Consider the following 16,934-nt stretch of genomic DNA (forward strand, 5'->3'; position numbering starts at 1 on the left):
CAGTTCAGGGGACCACTTAGCTGGACAGTAAAGGAACATCTGCCCGTAGCGTGAATAATACTGCAGGTCACTGTGGGGCTGGTTTATGAGGGTTTAAATTCTGGCGTGGGTGCCTTTGAGCTCGGTGTTCCTCGGGCCTCTTTCGCAGTGTTTACAGCGCTCTGTCACTCCAAGCCGTCCGTGCAGGCAGAGTCGGATTCTCCACATCTGCTCAAACTTACTTTCACGACTACTCGAGCGAGTTTGGATTCTGGATATTTACATATTTCCTCTAACGAGACATGCCAAAGTGAAATGGACGTGATCCAGATTAGATTGACACGGACACCGAATCACACTGTGTGATTGTGGCACACCAACACCACGTTGAGATGTTCGCTGAAGCTGCTGCCGGTGCAGAGAATACACCCGCGAAGCTGCATATGTAATTATTTTAGATGCAGGATTGGGAAACACCCTCCAGTGCAGGATGAGTCATCACAGATTTGACACCAGGAAGAGAAAAGGCATGAGTCTGATGTGAAGATACGCCAATGTAATTTCTTTCTCTTTTGCTTTTTTAAAGGAGATCAAAAGATGACTGAACAATTAGCCCAGAGCCACAAGATTAAAAACGGGAGCATTTTTTCATTTCATGGGGTTTACATGTCTATATATCTTTATCTACACTGAGGAATCTTCCTCCTACGGGTTTTTGATTCTTAACAGACTGAAATGTGCTTGCACAGTTGCAAATATTTACAGCCACTCAGACGAGTAGATGCCTCTGCAACTATGTGTATACTGCTGTGCTGTTGCTCATATCCTTGAAAAACCCGCCCTAAACAACTAAACTCAGCCAGATTTGTGTAAACAGATACAATCATGAAAGTTTTGTCCTGGCCCTCTGTGGGCTGTGTGCCAAAGTCAATAAATTATCGGTTTCACAGGTGGTCAGAGGAGAAAGGTCAATTACTGTATTACGAAACACATTTTCGAGCGAAAAATATCACTTGCATGCATGTTGATTCAGTTACTTTAGAATTATACAGTGTGCTCTTTTTGATTTTACTCCGTAGCCATAATTGCCATACATCTTTGTGGTAGAGGGTCTAATTCATATTACTGGGGTGGCATTTCTGTGGCATGCCCATCTCTTGTGTTAATTACGCCATACTTGATCTGGAAGCAGATGTATGCTGCGCAGATGTTTAGAGGAACAAAGCAACATGCTGGATTAAGTGGGAGGTGGAAACAACACAGCCTTAATGGTTGCGAAAAAGCAACACCGTGGCTTCAGCCAGCGCTTACAGAGAAGCATCGTTAATTTTTATGAATGTAAGAATCAGCTGTTCTTGGGAGTCTGTCACTTAAATTTACAGGAGCAGGTAACAACATGCGCATTTGTCTCGTGAGACTTTCAATTTGATTAAAAAGCCATTTGAGACAACAGTATATTCTTCATCACGGGCATTGCAAAATCAATCAAATTGATGGGGAAAATGACTGCTTGAATTAACTTGCTGCAGTTTTGTCTCGTCTCGCTTGGCAGTGTCCTTGGTCCTCTCGCCCACATCAAGGTTTTGATCCGCTGTGTCGGTTGCTTTTGCCAATTTGGCAAATCTAAAACTGGTGCTACACTAATCAGTAAAACCTCTTTTTTTCCCCCAGTGCAGAGGCAGATGTTGTATTATCTTTGCCCATGTGGACAGATTGTGTATTATGGGGTTATAAGATGCTGACTTAACTGTTGAACTTTATATTGGTGGGATAATTCAACAATGTACCTTAATAACCCCTATGATAAACTCACACTCAGAGCCCCCACCCCCCCACCCCCCACCCCATTGCCTCCAGCATCCATTTCCATGCATGTGCACTCCTCGATTGTGGCCACAATAAATCTTGTTTATTGGTAAAAACCAAACTGCCTGACCCGTGAGATGAGCTTCTACTGGGAACAGGTAGAGCTCTAAAAGTGTGAGAGAAAACCTCATCACATCGGTGTAAATACGAATTTCAGTCTGTGAAGACAGCTAGCGGGAGAAAAGATGTCCTCACATGAAATGCTGTGCCGCCGCCCAAATCAAACTGTCCTTCAAGTTACACGCAGTTCAGGGCTCAGATTTTATTGGGATACTGAATCATAGCAGAGCAGCTCCGGTTGTTTGTGAGCTGGCAGCCGGCCCTTCAAAAGATTACAAAAAAATCAATTCCATTGTAATCACAGATCGTGACCAGAAGGGCCTAAATCTTGGTGTGTATGCGTGTGTGCTTCTGTTTCTGAGTAAGTCTGGTAGATTGCGCTGCTCTAACGACTTGTCCCCGTTGTCGCCGGACCAAAGCAAGACTCCTGTCTGCAGGTTTAGTGTGACCACAGGCACGGCGTGTCGCTGGGAACAGAGGGGACCTCTGGGGATCATAACAAAACATGAGAAGAAAGACAAGTTTGGGGGGGGTAGTGGGAACGTTCCCGTGGATGTAATTGACTGGTGAAGCTTCATCTTTCTCCCTAATCCCAGTATAAGCCATAGCTGATACTTGTCAGAGAGTGATTTTCAATGCATTTGTGTTTCTCTGAATGTAAATGAGCCCAATACGTGTCGTTTTTTTGTTTCCCGCTGTGTGATATCATATTTTCTGTCTTTTTCAGAAGTCCTGATGAACACGAAGACGGAGACTTCTGATCTTAGATGGACCATCTTCTCGCGCGCCAAACCTGAGGTACGTAATCCCAGCTTCGCTCTGTTATCTGTATTCCTAACACAAACTGAGTGGTGACTGAGGATTTTTGGCCTCCAGCTGTTCCTTTGTTACTTTGGCTGAAAAAGGATTCCTTATATGGCAGGTAACTGACAGAAGAAAGGAGACGCCAGAGTGAATGTGGGATTTAAAGTATATTGAAAGCAGATGCTTTGATATATCCCGTCAACCTTGGAGTCTAAGTCAATGGCTGCCCACAATTTGGGATACTGCAGCCAGAAAAAGACATATTTGTAATTTGATCATCTGAGGAGAAGTTGCTCGGGTATTTTTGCCAGCAGTGTCGGTGACCAAAAACTGCTCAGCTCGCCGATGTCTCCGAAGGAAAATGGTCACAGTGATTCTGGCAGGGAGATTTCGAGAAGCAGGCAGAAATACTCAACAAATGTGTCTCTGCTTTTGATTAAGGCGCAAAAAAAGAACAGGCCCACTGCCTCTGAATAGTTTGCATGGCTCTTATCATTTGAAGCAGTTTATCAAAAGCTTCACGTTGTCAAAAACATGGCCGGGTCTTGAGTGTGTGTGATTTTTTTCTTTTTTCTCTCTTCTTTTTTCTTTTTTACATTAACTTGGCATGGAGACGGATACAAACAGTGATTTAGTGAATGGTGACAGGCAGCAGTGGAGCCGTGCCATGAGCTGTCGGCATCAAGGGACACAAACATAAAAGGGTTACTATATGGTTCTTTATTTTTAGGATTAAAGGATTATGATACCCTTATTAGAGATATTTGTGGAAACTTCTAAACCAGTCAGTCAATTTTCTGGCTTCTCATTTTCACAAAAAAAATTTTTTATACTTTTAACATCATTGGTTAGTGTTTGTAGGAACATTTATTATTCATGAATAGAACAAATAAAGCAAATATTCATGTCAAACCTTCAGTGAATGCATCAAAAGCAGCTTTTGTGTCAAAGCAGTGTCATTTACTCACTCAAACCTCTTTGTGCAGGAAGAAATGCAAAACATGGCCATCAAAATCAGTTCTTTGGTGTTAAGTTTGAAGTAATTATATGACCTACTAAAGTGTGATTGGTCTCGTGTGAATCTTAAAACAATAAGGTTATAAAAGACTGGAAGTGTTATCACTCAGCTGTAATGACTGGTCTTCCGTGGTCTTGAACACAGAAAGTTAAGTGACATGTGGGTGTGAAGCCTTCAGAGTCGTTTAAAAGCACCTTTGACACGGCGGACAGTAATAAAAGTAATGTGCCAAATGACTTTTGATCTTGAGAAGTTGGAGAAGTAATTAGTATTCAATATGTAATGCGTATTTGGTGAGTAAAAAGTTCTCTATCTCACACCTGGTGTATCATGACTTCACCAAGGCTCAGCTCGTGTTCGTGTCCAGAGAAGAGACTTCATTTTTTGTCTTAGATATACTTGAGGCCATCAATCCATTCATTCTATACTGTTTTGTGCTGTAAAAGATAGCTCTATATTTGTAGAAACAGGATGAAATGGAGAAAACCACTCGCATAAACATGCAAACTCCATAGAAATGCCCCCAGTCTGAACCTGGACTTGGATCGGGGATGTTGTCGATGACAAATTTTAACCAGTACACAGCCTGCACTTCTCCATGGTGGTCTCCAGTTGAAACGGTCATTCACAGAGTGGCTGCACTGTAATGTTAAGTTAACAGGAAGTGCAATCTTGCAGCATTATCTCGCCGTGGCTCATTTCACTTGTAGTTAAAGTGACATTCCTGAAAACACACTCGCACGTTTGTTAAACTCACAGCGACATTCAAACGTCAAACTTCATAGGACACACACATACAAGTAGTCTGAGTTCTATGAGATACTATTGAACACCCTTTTTTTTTGGAGGGGTAGCTGAAGTTGACACCCAAAAAACGCCAATTTTAAAGTAAGACTGGCTGTTTCTGTCATGAAACTTTAGAAAATCTAACAACACTTGCATGCTGACCACAAGAGCTAGTATTGGTAGAATTGTGATAATTTACACTAAAAACTGCATTTCGCTTACAAGCACATACAATTCTGTAAGTTTTAGATCAGTCAAGAAAAGGTACCGTCAGGATAAACAAGACATTTGTAGCTGTGTAACATTACGATCCTTGGATGTTGCTTGAAATTCACTTGCCGACTTCAGAGTAGCTGCACAGCAACAAAGATATAACATTGCTCAGGTGTGAATGCTAACAACCAGTAGGGTTTGCATATGGTTGAGGTTTAAGATAGCTTTATGCTAACCCAACAAGGTTTAGTACCACTTGATGTAGGCTTTGATTATCTGCTTTTGAACAGTTTTCAAAAAGATGTCTCAGTGAGAGTTTATATGAATAAAACGTTGCTTTGTAAATAAAATCGGAGTAAACTATTTCTGCTCCATTTTTTTTTTTTTTTTTTACCTCACTTGCTTATTTTCTTTCCAAACAGATGTAAATTTTTCAAAATTATATTTTTCCCCGAACCAGATGAGTTCTGTTGGAGATCGTGTGCATGTTCATCACAGAAAACCTTTTGCGCCCCGTCACATGTGCTGCCAAAGTCTACAGTATTTATTTTTTTTGGGATTGAAAGGGGGAAATTCTCTCTTCGGGAGATTCGACTTTGACTCTCGGTGCTCTGCTGCTCTGTAATTCATTCAGACCAGTATTCTGCCTCACTCAACACATCATCTGCAAATGGGTTTTTTAAGATTTGCATATTTACATAACTGAATTTCTGAGCCTCAAGTTCAGCAAATCTGCTAAATTCTGCCCCGGGTATGTTAATTTCTTGCTTGTTTCCCGCTCTTGGGAATATAGTGATGGGGAACATGTTTGCTGTTGACTCAGAAGTCAAACATTAAAGCATTTTTTCCTTTGCATTTGACTCCCAAACACACGTAGACCTCAGTGGAGGGTTTTTCCTTCGTACATTTTTGTGATATCCCCCCCCTGTATTCCGGTCTATAAGTGTGTTTGAGGGGTGAAAGCTGTGTCTGTCTTGCTTGTCGTGTGCAGCGGTGTGCTTTGTTTGACAAGTGAGACTTGTACTCCCACTAGCTGTGCCGCGGCTCAGTGGGAGGAATGATTTCACAACCTACATTCAGAATTGGGCTGAATCAAAATCCACAGCAGACCAGATCTGTCCCAGGGGCCGCTGGCAGGTGCAGTATAGCACAAAACCAACAGTCGTGCAGTATTATCATAGCCATAGGACTGTTAATTCAACCAAATTACACAAATAGCCCTGTGAAAAGGCTTCCATCTGTGGATTAAATCTACTCGGGGCACCCAAGTTTTTTGGGGTCGGCTGTCTTTTTAACATGGGGCCTGGCGGCGCTTCTGTTCTGTTTGCTCTCAGTGGGAAGAATTAAGCGGTTTAGACGAGGAGAACAACAGCGTGAGGATCTATCAGATCTGCCAGACCGACAGTTCATCCAGCCATTGGCTGCGCAGCGGCTTCATCCAGCGGCGAGCTGCTTCGCAGGTTTACGTGGAGCTGCGGTTCACCGTGATGGAGTGCTCCTCCACCAGCACGCACCACCGCAGCTGCAAGGAGACGTTCAACGTCTACTTCTACCAGGCAGACTCCGACGAGGCCACAGACACCTACCCCCCCTGGATGGAGAACCCTTACACCAAGGTACCCCCTTCCTCTTCTCTGAGAAAGCACCACTGCTCGCTTAGACAAAGTAAAGTTTCCAAACATTTTTACACAATTTTGTTTGCTGTGTACTGCACAGCCCTGGAGGATGGCTGTATGATGTTATTTGCCAATATACAATATGCCTCGAGGCTATACTTTATTATTGATTCATCCAGAATCCGTGTTTTGTATCTGGATAGTTTGACGTTTCTTGCAATAAAATGCTGTTACTTAAATAGTTTGCCTGTGAAGAAATATATGTGAAACATTTGGATGCTCCTGCTTTTCTGCATTAATTGGCCTGAATCTATGAGGACCATGCATGTGATAATGGATATGTTCAATAGAGACAAGGTAATGTATGATCATTTGTGTGGCATTAAGTTCAGCACAATTTTTTCTATATTTGTAAATGAGAAGGAGATCTTCTCACATTTTATACCAAATTAATGCAGGAAACCAGAAAATCCCCCAAAATTCAGGTCCTTCTACCTCCATCAACACTCTATGACATATAAAGATGTATGATGTTCAGATCGATGTGTAAAAATCCTACTTCTACCTACTTCTACTAGGCAGACTCCGACGAGGTTTTTGTTAACAAAAACAGTTCTTGTCTCATCTTCACATAACAAGCATTTTACCGTTTATTTGTCTTGTCACCTGTTGTCTGATGGGTGTCTTTTGTACTATAAATGACTGCTGACAATTTTCGAAAGCATCCGAGTTTTCAGATAAGTGTGTTGGTTTACAATATGCAACTGGCTTGTTTTGATTCTCTGCAAAATCAGTTCTCGGACCAAAGAGTTGCTGTAGTAGTGTAATTTATTGCTGTGGACATTTATCAGTTTATCCTCCGGCTTTCATTTTCCACACACGTAGCTTCTGGATGGGCTGCATTTGGGCCTCTGATTGTCAAACCTCTGATGTTTTTGTGTCCTTGGAACGCAGCACCAAATAATGACGCCAAAACAGTCCCCATTCCTCAACCTCATTACCACCTAATAATGTAACTTTGACAGAAAAATAAAAGTGATGAAATGTCCGCTGTGATGAATTGCGTTTCTCTGCTGCAAGTCTTAGGCTGCTGCAAGTTGAGGTTCAAAGCATGCTGTAACGAATGGGGAAACAATGGCTGCCAGGAAGGCAGTGAATCAATCCGAAATCACAGCGCTATGCTTTGGGAAATGGGAAATAATGTGAAGCATGTGATGTGTGGTTAATGGGGTAAAATGGCTAAAACATGCTTAACTAGCAGTCTGGTTCTTTTCAGGGCGGAATCCTTTTGAGCAGGAATGCGGCTCTTACATAAAGTCCTTTCTCTTTCTTCCTGTCTTAGGTGGACACAGTGGCTGCAGACTTTCTCTTGAGCAAAGACAGCGAGCGGAAATTTAATGTGAAGACCTTTCGAGTCGGCACTCTCACGAAGAGAGGCTTCTATTTGGCTTTCCAGGCTCAGGGCGCCTGCATGGCCCTGCTGTCCGTCAGGGTCTTCTTCAAGAAGTGTCCTCCCCTGGTCAGCGCTCTCTCCTCATTCCCCGAGACTGTCCCGCGCACTCTCGTCCAGCAGGCCCAGGGTGTGTGCGTGGAGCACGCCTCTCAGCAGGGGCCCCGACCCCGGCCGCCCAAGCTCTTCTGCGGGGAGGACGGTCAGTGGGTGGGCCAGCCGACGACCACCTGCGCCTGCCTACCGGGTTATGAATCCGCCGAGGGACATACACGGTGCACAGGTAAGGAGGAGGCGAGTTTAAGTCACAGTAAACAGATATGTGTGTGTATATATGGAGGCTACGCCCACATAGGCAGCGGGGCAGGGAGACTAAACAAGAAAACAATGGCGAGATGAGGGCGGGGGTTCACTGAGGGTTGAAGCTTTGGAGAGGAAATGAGAGACGGAGGAAGTTAATGAGGCAGGGGAACGGCTGTGACACAGAAGGGACAGAGGGAGAGGGGTCAGGTGGTGCAGCACTTATCTCAGAGAGGAAGAGCGGGGTCAAAGGAGTACCGCTGCGACAAACTCGTGGTTTAGCCGAGATAGCGGGGAGCACATGAGAACTGGAGAGGTGAAGGGAGCGAGGCAGGGGAGGTGCTGCTCCGGGTAAAGATCATATCACTTTGAGAACATCAAAGCAAAGTAGACAAAAAAAAGAAAAAAGAAAGAAGAAACAGGAGGAATCTCTCAGGAGCACTGCAGCAGCTCCGTCTAATGAGTCCAATTAACGACCCTCGTGCATGAACGCCCTCCCACACACACACACACGCGCGCACGCGCGCACACACTCGCTGCATCGCATCAACTCAGATAAATTTTGAGAGCACTAAAAACAAACACGAGCAGAAACGCCACACTTTCTCCTGGAAATGTGCAGTTTCAACACTCTTGTGTTTGAAGGCAGGATTCAGTTTGATCTCTGTGGGAGGCAGAATAATTCTTCATAACAAAAAATAATTTCCGACATTTTGCTTCTGGTGAAGTGGCATTTCCAGCGTTCTGTCGCGGGAGAGAGCTGCGAGCGGGGGGGAAACACTCATTGGGCCATAAAGGGAAATTGCCTTCATAGAAAGATTGGACAGTTAATTTGCTTCGTAGGCCGGTCATAGCAGAAAATGAAATTGACATCTTGGTTTAAAATTAAATTCATTTTGCTGTAATACCATTATCTCCCAGAGACAATACATATATTTTCTGGGTCAAACACAACCATCTGACGTAGAACTTATGAATGCTGTCAAGTTGATTTAGCTTCTCAGATGAGCCTTATTAGAATATTTAAACCATGTCTTTGAAGTGAACCTCCGGCAGGCTGGAATTGCTGCTACATGGGAGGGAGATGTTTCCTTTATAGTCTCAGCACATCACTCAGAACAAATTCTTACAAAGAAGAGATCCTAAATACATCAGCTTATACACACCTCTCATTCAGAAATCAATAATAACAACCGGTTTATTAACGGGTCGTTCATAAAGTGCTTTTGTTGACAAGGTGAGAATTGAACCTATTAAAGCCAAGGAAACAAATTTCAAACAAACTAAACCAGGGTGCAGTAAAAACAACAAGGACACAAGTGATTGGAAAAATAGAGGATAACAACTGAGCTAGTAGGAATAAAAAGGCTGCGAGCCACGCGTGATCTGTCCGCAGTGTATCATTTACCCAGTGTCTGCTTGCTCTAACTAGCAAATATAGGAGATGGAGAGCAGAAAAATATATCATTAAATAAAGCAAACGAAGGTGCAATAAAGTCAAATATAGAAAACATAATGAAACAGAAACATGATAAAAGGAAATTCTATTAAACACAATAAAATAGTTTTTGCCTGTTTCCCTGTACAGGGGAGGGTTTTCTCTGAGGATTGTCCAGGGTCTACCCTGCCTCTGCCCATAGCCCCCAAAAACCCTCAGAGCTACGAAGCAACCATGGAAAATAAGATAAAATATTCACCCAATCACACACTAACAGTCGCACCTATGGGCAATTTTGAGTCCCCAATTACCCTTAAACGCATGTTTTTTGAACCAGAAACCAGAGCGCTAATCCGAGAATCCTCACGGACACGAGGAGAATATGCAAATCCCACACCGCTGACGATCTTTCTATGACGTGAGCTCTAACAAAATAAAATGCAACGAAATAAAACGGAGATGCTAAACTGCTTTATATGAGGCAGCAGAGTAGAAATGTCTCATTGCTTGTGGCAGCGGTACAAAATGATGACTTGAATCTGTATTTACGGCCTCAGTTGTTAACATTTCTTCCAGCTGAATTCACTGAACTGCTGCTCAACAATCAATGGTGCCTGCTGAAGTGTTATGTGTGTCACTTTGTGGGCTCTCGCGGTACAACTAAGGTTACTCCGTTCGGCCCGTATTATCACAGTCGTTGGTATTTGAACGGAGGGACCCAACAGCACTGCCAGTTATGCAGCAGCACTCAACACGCGCTAATAACGTTCTCTCACGTGTCGAGAATTCCTGTGACAGTAGAATGTAAGTAGGACGAGATCGGCGGGAGCAAGGACCCTGAGAAAAGTGCCGGTGTTCACAGCAGCGGAGCTGGAGTTGCTGTGAAAGTTTATTGTCTCGCTCCTTTCACGCGGAGGCCGCATTGCTGCTGCCAGCCTGAACAACAAAGTGTAAACAACTGCAGGTTTCCGTGACTGCATGCTGCGTTACAACGTGACGGCGTGTGTGTGACGACTGCCGCGTAGGAACAGAGTGGACTATAACTTCACATTATTAAGGAAATTGTCTATTAAATCATGAAAAGGGAGGTGTTTTCACCTGTTTATTTTGAACATTTTCATTTTGGTAAATAAACAGAACGTCGCACATTAACCAAAGTGCAAAGTACCAAAACTTAAGTGCCATTTCAACTCCCCATCCCACGTTTAATAAAGAGTAGAGAAAAGTGCAAATGCTTGTTTGACAAAATTGCTGCTAATTGGTTTTCTGTCACTCAAGCTAATTATTCAGCTAATCCTTTCAGCATGAGTTCAGGCTCGGTTCCCCGTCTCTTTACATCTTGAGCACCACAGTACAGCGTCGGGGCTTCGCAGAATAGACTTATACCATATTTGAATTAATAAACAAACCATGTTTCCGTGAGGACTCCCACCTGTCTGCTCTCGTTATTCAGATCGGGTCAGGTAAATCCAATGATGAGCAGTGAGCTGGCTTTTCCACTGAATCGACTATCAGTGTCAGAGTCATTACTGAGATTGTCCCAGTTTATAGTCTTTATTACGTCCTTCTATCAGTCAAGCTGCAACCATCTGGCACCTAAGTACACTTTTGAAAGAAAAAAAAAGAAGAAGAAGACGAAGATGTATTTGCAAACTCCGTTTGACCCCGGTCTGTTGAGGACACTGCCAGTGTGAAGATTCTTCTGCCATGTACAGTAACATTTGCCGGTCATGTCCACAGAAATCAGAAATAATGAAATTCTTCCCGACTGTCCTCTGCAGCCTGTCCTCTGGGTCATTTCAAGTCGGGCTCAGAGGGACCGTGTACAAACTGTCCACGGTTCAGCCAAGCCACCATCAGGGGAGCGTCGGTGTGTACGTGTCAATCCGGATACCTGCGTGCAGAGTCGGACACGTCCGACACCCCGTGCACTAGTAAGTACAGATCGAGCAATGCTGTGGCGTTATTAATCCTTGGGAAAGTAACTTGTCCATTGCCTGTATCGCTCGGTTATCTCGATAACGTCCCTGTTATTGGAGTGTCGCAGTATGGTGCGTTAGCTGAGCTGCCAGCTCTGTGGGTCAGAAAAATCACTGATTATATTCAGCAATACTGCCTTTGTATTCGTCGGGGGATCAAACAGCGGTGTGCACACATTACTTTTATTTTGAGTTCAACTCAAGTATTTTCAAGCACCAAGGAAGCAGTTTTCACAGCTCATGCAGAGCTCACAGTAACACCTGTTCTCAAACGAAATAATTGAATGAATGGATGGCGACAAGAGGTCTGAGCATATAAACAGCTGGGATATACTATTAAAATGCATACAGCAGCAGACATGATAAATAGCTGATGTGATGTGTATTGATGTCCACAAAAACATCATAAATATGTGGAGAAATCAAACAGCTTTCACATTCAGCAGTATGAAGAAAGAAAGCGGCTCCACGACTATTTGAATGCTTTCTGTTTTATAGTCTTATTTGTAGTAATATTTAAATTTTTGTCTGTTTTTCTTTTTTAATTTCCCCATTTTGCCACATTTTTTGTTTTTCCACGTTTGATACGTCAAGAACCTCAGCTTCACGTGTCCTCCAAGTGCATCAACAATTCAATCGTGAACAATCTAAATGATATGAGGTGGAAACAACTTAACTTGTGACTCAGCAGATAAGTCTGAAAAGGCTCAAAATGTGGGCATTGGCAATATATAGTGTGAAAGAAGTGTACTGGTTTTGTCCAATATGATTAAGAGATAGTTAGTTGGATCGTACGAGGTAAGATTTTGTCTCCTGGCCTGACCTGTCATATCTAGTAATCAGGTATAAATGTCATTACAAGAAAAAATCTGTTACTTAATGAGCAGTCCTTAATGCTCACTGATCCACAGGCAAACACAGAGGTGCCAAAGAGTAGCAGAGGCTAACTTCCCTTCATTCTTTTCTTGTGCTCGTCTTCACTCTGTTTAACATCTCTCGTGTTTTTTTTTTTCTCCCCTCTCCTCTGGTGTCATTTCGCGCGGCTCCTCTAAGCTGCTTTGCGGCCTTTTTGTCTCGCCGCTGGGCATTGACATGCATGTCTTTTGTGACAGGTTTTTCCTCGGGGGGGGTGCGAACTCTTGTTCTCAGCCAAAGTAGTCATTGACTGTCTGAAGTGACACCTCCATGCAGATTCAGGAATTTCAATTCAGCCACACTTTGGATGTGTTAATAGGAGGGACTTTTTTAATTAGGACCACTCTTTTTCAATGGCTGTGGAGAGGAGGTGTAACAATATGAAACTCTTGACAGCGTCTGCTCTCTGCAGGTGTGATATAAATTCCAGCTTGGAATTGCATCCACCAATTTTTTTTTTTATTAGCGATAACTCTAATTACAAAGGCTTTATCTTAATTATTAATCACTTAATTAGGCCATTCCTGGTATATGTTCTATTTTTGTACCGAATTGCCTGTGCAATCTTGCACGTCACATATTTTCAATTTGTATGCAAAATTTCAACCCGGCCACGCCATCTGTGAATCGCGCAGGCCTTATTTCCCTGAAAATAAAGGTTCCGCATTACTCTTGACATCCTTGGTGGTTTTTAATGAAGCGAATTCTGATTGCAGAGACTTCAAATGTAACGCCTCTAAAAACTCCCTGTTTCCCAACGTAGAAATCAAAATTCATATGCGCCCAGACTGAGTGTGATGCTGCCCCACTTGGTTTTCCAATGAGAACACCATTAGCACTTAAGTTAGCTGCAGGCTCAGTGACAAAGCTCTGTCTCCTTGGCAGGAACAGAAACTCATTCACAGTGCCTGAGTGGTCTTGCTGTTTAGTTATGCTTGGCTTGAGGCAATAGCTATCTTCTTACAATTTTCAGACGGTGATCATTATCATCCCGTTTTAGACAAACGTAATTGCACCAGTTAAATCCTGCAACACATGTGCTCCCGCTGTGACGCAAAGCCACTGCAAGTGCATTGTTCTGCTTCGTGACTGCACATGCAGACCGAATAAAATGTCTTTAGCTTATACGCATCATAAATAAATGGTCTGTGCGGGTCATGGAGAGGTAAAGCTGCAGTAAAAACCAGACAGCAGAGATCAGCAGAGTGCTTTCGTACACTGTGATTATACCGGTGCCGCGTGACACCTGAAGAATGAAATATGGGTCGACGTTGCTCACTGAATAATGTGACAGCGTTTGGAGAGAAACTCCCGGTGCTTTCTGAAGGTATTTAGTCACAGGGAAAACAGAAACGGTAATGTTTCTGAAATGACATCGCCGAATCAGTGGGGCTGATTTAGAAAATCGCAGCACTTGAATCTGACTGCTCCCAGGATCAGGGAAACGACTTATAAAGGAGGAAGTGGTTTGACAGTTTGGGGAGATATGACCTTTTTAAAAAGTCGGATGAGAACATCCCACGGTCGTGTCTGTGGAATAAATATTAAGGTGCAGTTTCAAGAAATGTTGCTTTAGTTTGGTTTTTATATGACATATTCCTCAGTATTGTGTCAGACATTCTATTATTACGACTGTTCCCTATCTGTAGGCTTACTTTTATCCGTCTTTTTTATTACTAGATGATTGTTTTTAAATAAATGTATCATTTTAACATCACTCTCTATATATACCACTATAATAAATTCATAATGTTTTGAACTACATTTGTGATGGTTTATATAGATTTTCCTCCCAATGAAGCTGGTAAGCCATAGGTGTTCTAACACTTTTATATTATAAAAAGCACTAATATATGTCCCACTTTTGTGTTTTAGAAATAATGAAGTTTGATTCTGCTGAACTGTTAAAGGTGATTGTGCGGAGACGTGAAGATGAATGATTTATCAATAGCAAGAAACGAGAAATAAATAACTTACACTTGTTAAATGTTATGTTTATTGCTTTTCAGATACAGTTTTATCAATTTCAATAACACTGAAGTCGATTATATTGAAGAATACATGAATAATGAGATATTGACCTCCACCCTTTGAATCCGGGTTGCAGACGGACTAATCACAGTGCACGTGTCATTGACTTGGCCCATGTAAAAAAAAAAAAAGACAAAGCAGGCGAATCAATGCTTTTTCACATGAAAAATAGAGATGTGCTATGTTGTCTTTCCTGATCTCTGTAGAAAATGTATTCTTATAAAAGTACAGACATTTTGCTTGCGTGCCTGTTTTACAACGAATGCACTTGTGGACAATTTAGAGTGACCAAATAAGCTTAAATGCATGTTTTTGGACTGTGGGAGGAAACAAGAGTACCCGGAGAAATTCCATGCATACAAAAGTCCAACCTGGATTTGAACTGGCAACAAGCTTGCGTTGAGGCAAAAGAAACATAACCACCCCACCACTGTACAGGGAACATTTATGAGGAATACAAAATGTTATGATACAGACTTGTTAAACTAATTGTAAGAGTTGAATGAAACGGAAAAAAAAATCTTTGATCTTTAGTTTTAGCTCAGTGGTCTGTTATTAGCAGAGGCAGTGTGCTGTGCTTCTGTCAAACAAAACAGCAGTGGAGGAGCGACTGAAAAACACAGGGCGAAAACGCGCATTGTGTAATTAGATTTGTTTCCTTATTTACAGGAGCTTGAATGACACTACTAATTAACAATACGGACCAAGTGAACTGTGTTTAAGCTTCGAAAATGTTGTTGCCGCTGCAGAAACTCCCTCAGCCCCGCGCAGCATCATCCCGCAGATCAACGACACCACGCTCAGCCTGGAGTGGAACGAGCCTCTGGACAGCGGCGGCAGAACGGATCTGAGCTACGCCGTCGGTTGCTCCGTGTGCCGCTCCCCCAAAGGAGCGTGCATCCCCTGTGGAGACAGCGTGAGCTACCGGCCGGCGGCGGACGGCCTGCTGGGGCGCCGCGTGGAGGTGTGGGGCCTGCTGCCACACACCACGTACACCTTCACCATCCAGGCACTCAACGGAGTGTCACAGCTCAGCGCCAAGGACCCTGCCAGTGAGAGTGTCAACATCACCACGAGCCATGACGGTAAGGGGTTGAAGGAGAGGTGGACGACGGGTATGAATAGTCCGAATTTCAGCTGGTATTTATAATTCCGCTGCCATCTGTGCAGTGCCGTCGCTGGTGTCTGTGATTCGGAAGAGTGACTCCACTGAGAGCAGCCTGACTCTGCAGTGGTCAGTCCCAGCTCAGCCACACTACACCGTCCTGCAGTATCAGCTGCGTTACTGCGAGAAGGTGAGAGCCTCTCTTCCACATCTCTCTGCTCTCTTTGCACTCCTCAGACTCCCGCTTGCAGTCGTACAATGGCTCAGGATTCAAAGGCTTTCTTGTCACAATGCAGATGTAGTGAATAGGGTGTGGCGCGATGCTGGAGAAAGTGTGAAACTCCTTTGTAGTGGGGGGGGGGGGGGGGGGGGGGGGGGGAATCATGTCTATAGATCTAAACGGATGTTAAGTTAGCATTTGGACAGTTTAAATGGTACGTTGCATTAAATCAGCTGAGGATGTGACTGTATGAGACTGATGCTGCAGTTTTTTCCTGTTCATGTCTCAAACAGTCTTCAGTCTTGTTGGGTGCATATTTCTGTCTGCCTCATGTATATAAATCCTTAATACAGTAGTTAACATGCGTTCGGTGTATTTTTCTCAGTGAGTGAAGCTTCAGGTCTAGTTCGGGACATTTTAATGCAAGATGCTGAACAGGTCATCTCTGGTAATTGTAGCTTCAGTGAACTTTAGATTTTTTTTTTTTACTTTTGATTTCTGTAATTTCCTGCCTGTATTCCCGTTTTATTCACAGTTCATCTTGTTCTCTACTCTTGCAGGATCGACGCAGCGAGGATCAGTGCCACTACACGGAGAGTAAGAGAAACCAGGCTGTGCTCACAGACCTCCGCAGAGCCACCCAGTATGAGGTGCAGGTTCGGGCGCGCACCATGGCCGGCTACGGCAGCTTCAGTCCTGCCGCTGTTTTCCACACCCTGCCTGATGGTGAGGAAAAACTCTTGGTTTTTGGTTTTTTTTTTCTCTTCCAACACAAGTCGGCACACATTACTCCATTTTTTTTTTTTTTCATTTCCATTGGGAAATTCTTTTATATTCTTTTCTGCATAATAAATCTCTGCACAGTTTCTTGTTATGAATTTATTGCCAATGTCCTTGTGTGAAGTTAGTGTCCTTGTGTAGAGATGCTTTAATATTATATATTCCCGTCATGTCTTTTTTTTTTTTTTTTTTCCCCCTCTCATACTTTTCTTAACTACCAATGTAAACCTCCTGTCATGGCTCCTCTCGTCGCACCGCTCTAACTTTTGTGCCGCTCACCTCTTTTCCTTTTTTTCTCCCCCTCTCTCTCTCTTTTGTGTTTGGCGTCTCTCTCAGGACACGACTCTGCCTCCCAGTTCTTGGTACCTGGCATC

General features: G+C 43.2%; 1 protein-coding gene across 1 annotated transcript in view; it reads left to right on the plus strand.

Annotated features, from left to right (window-relative positions):
* Window positions 1–16,934, plus strand: part of LOC308139544 (ephrin type-B receptor 4a-like) — a gene marked incomplete at its 3' end in the record, with an annotated part of 37,186 nt that overhangs the window by 19,777 nt on the left and 475 nt on the right. The window contains exons 2-9 of the mRNA XM_080509004.1: window positions 2,633–2,703; window positions 6,061–6,342; window positions 7,685–8,075; window positions 11,312–11,464; window positions 15,205–15,540; window positions 15,626–15,750; window positions 16,341–16,523; window positions 16,897–16,922. Of these exons, the coding sequence (XP_080365130.1) occupies window positions 2,633–2,703; window positions 6,061–6,342; window positions 7,685–8,075; window positions 11,312–11,464; window positions 15,205–15,540; window positions 15,626–15,750; window positions 16,341–16,523; window positions 16,897–16,922 (1,567 nt within the window). The remainder of the gene's footprint in view (window positions 1–2,632; window positions 2,704–6,060; window positions 6,343–7,684; window positions 8,076–11,311; window positions 11,465–15,204; window positions 15,541–15,625; window positions 15,751–16,340; window positions 16,524–16,896; window positions 16,923–16,934) is intronic.

Source organism: Blennius ocellaris, assembly GCF_963422515.1.
Source record: "Blennius ocellaris genome assembly, chromosome: 14".
Classification (NCBI taxonomy): Eukaryota; Metazoa; Chordata; class Actinopteri; order Blenniiformes; family Blenniidae; genus Blennius; species Blennius ocellaris.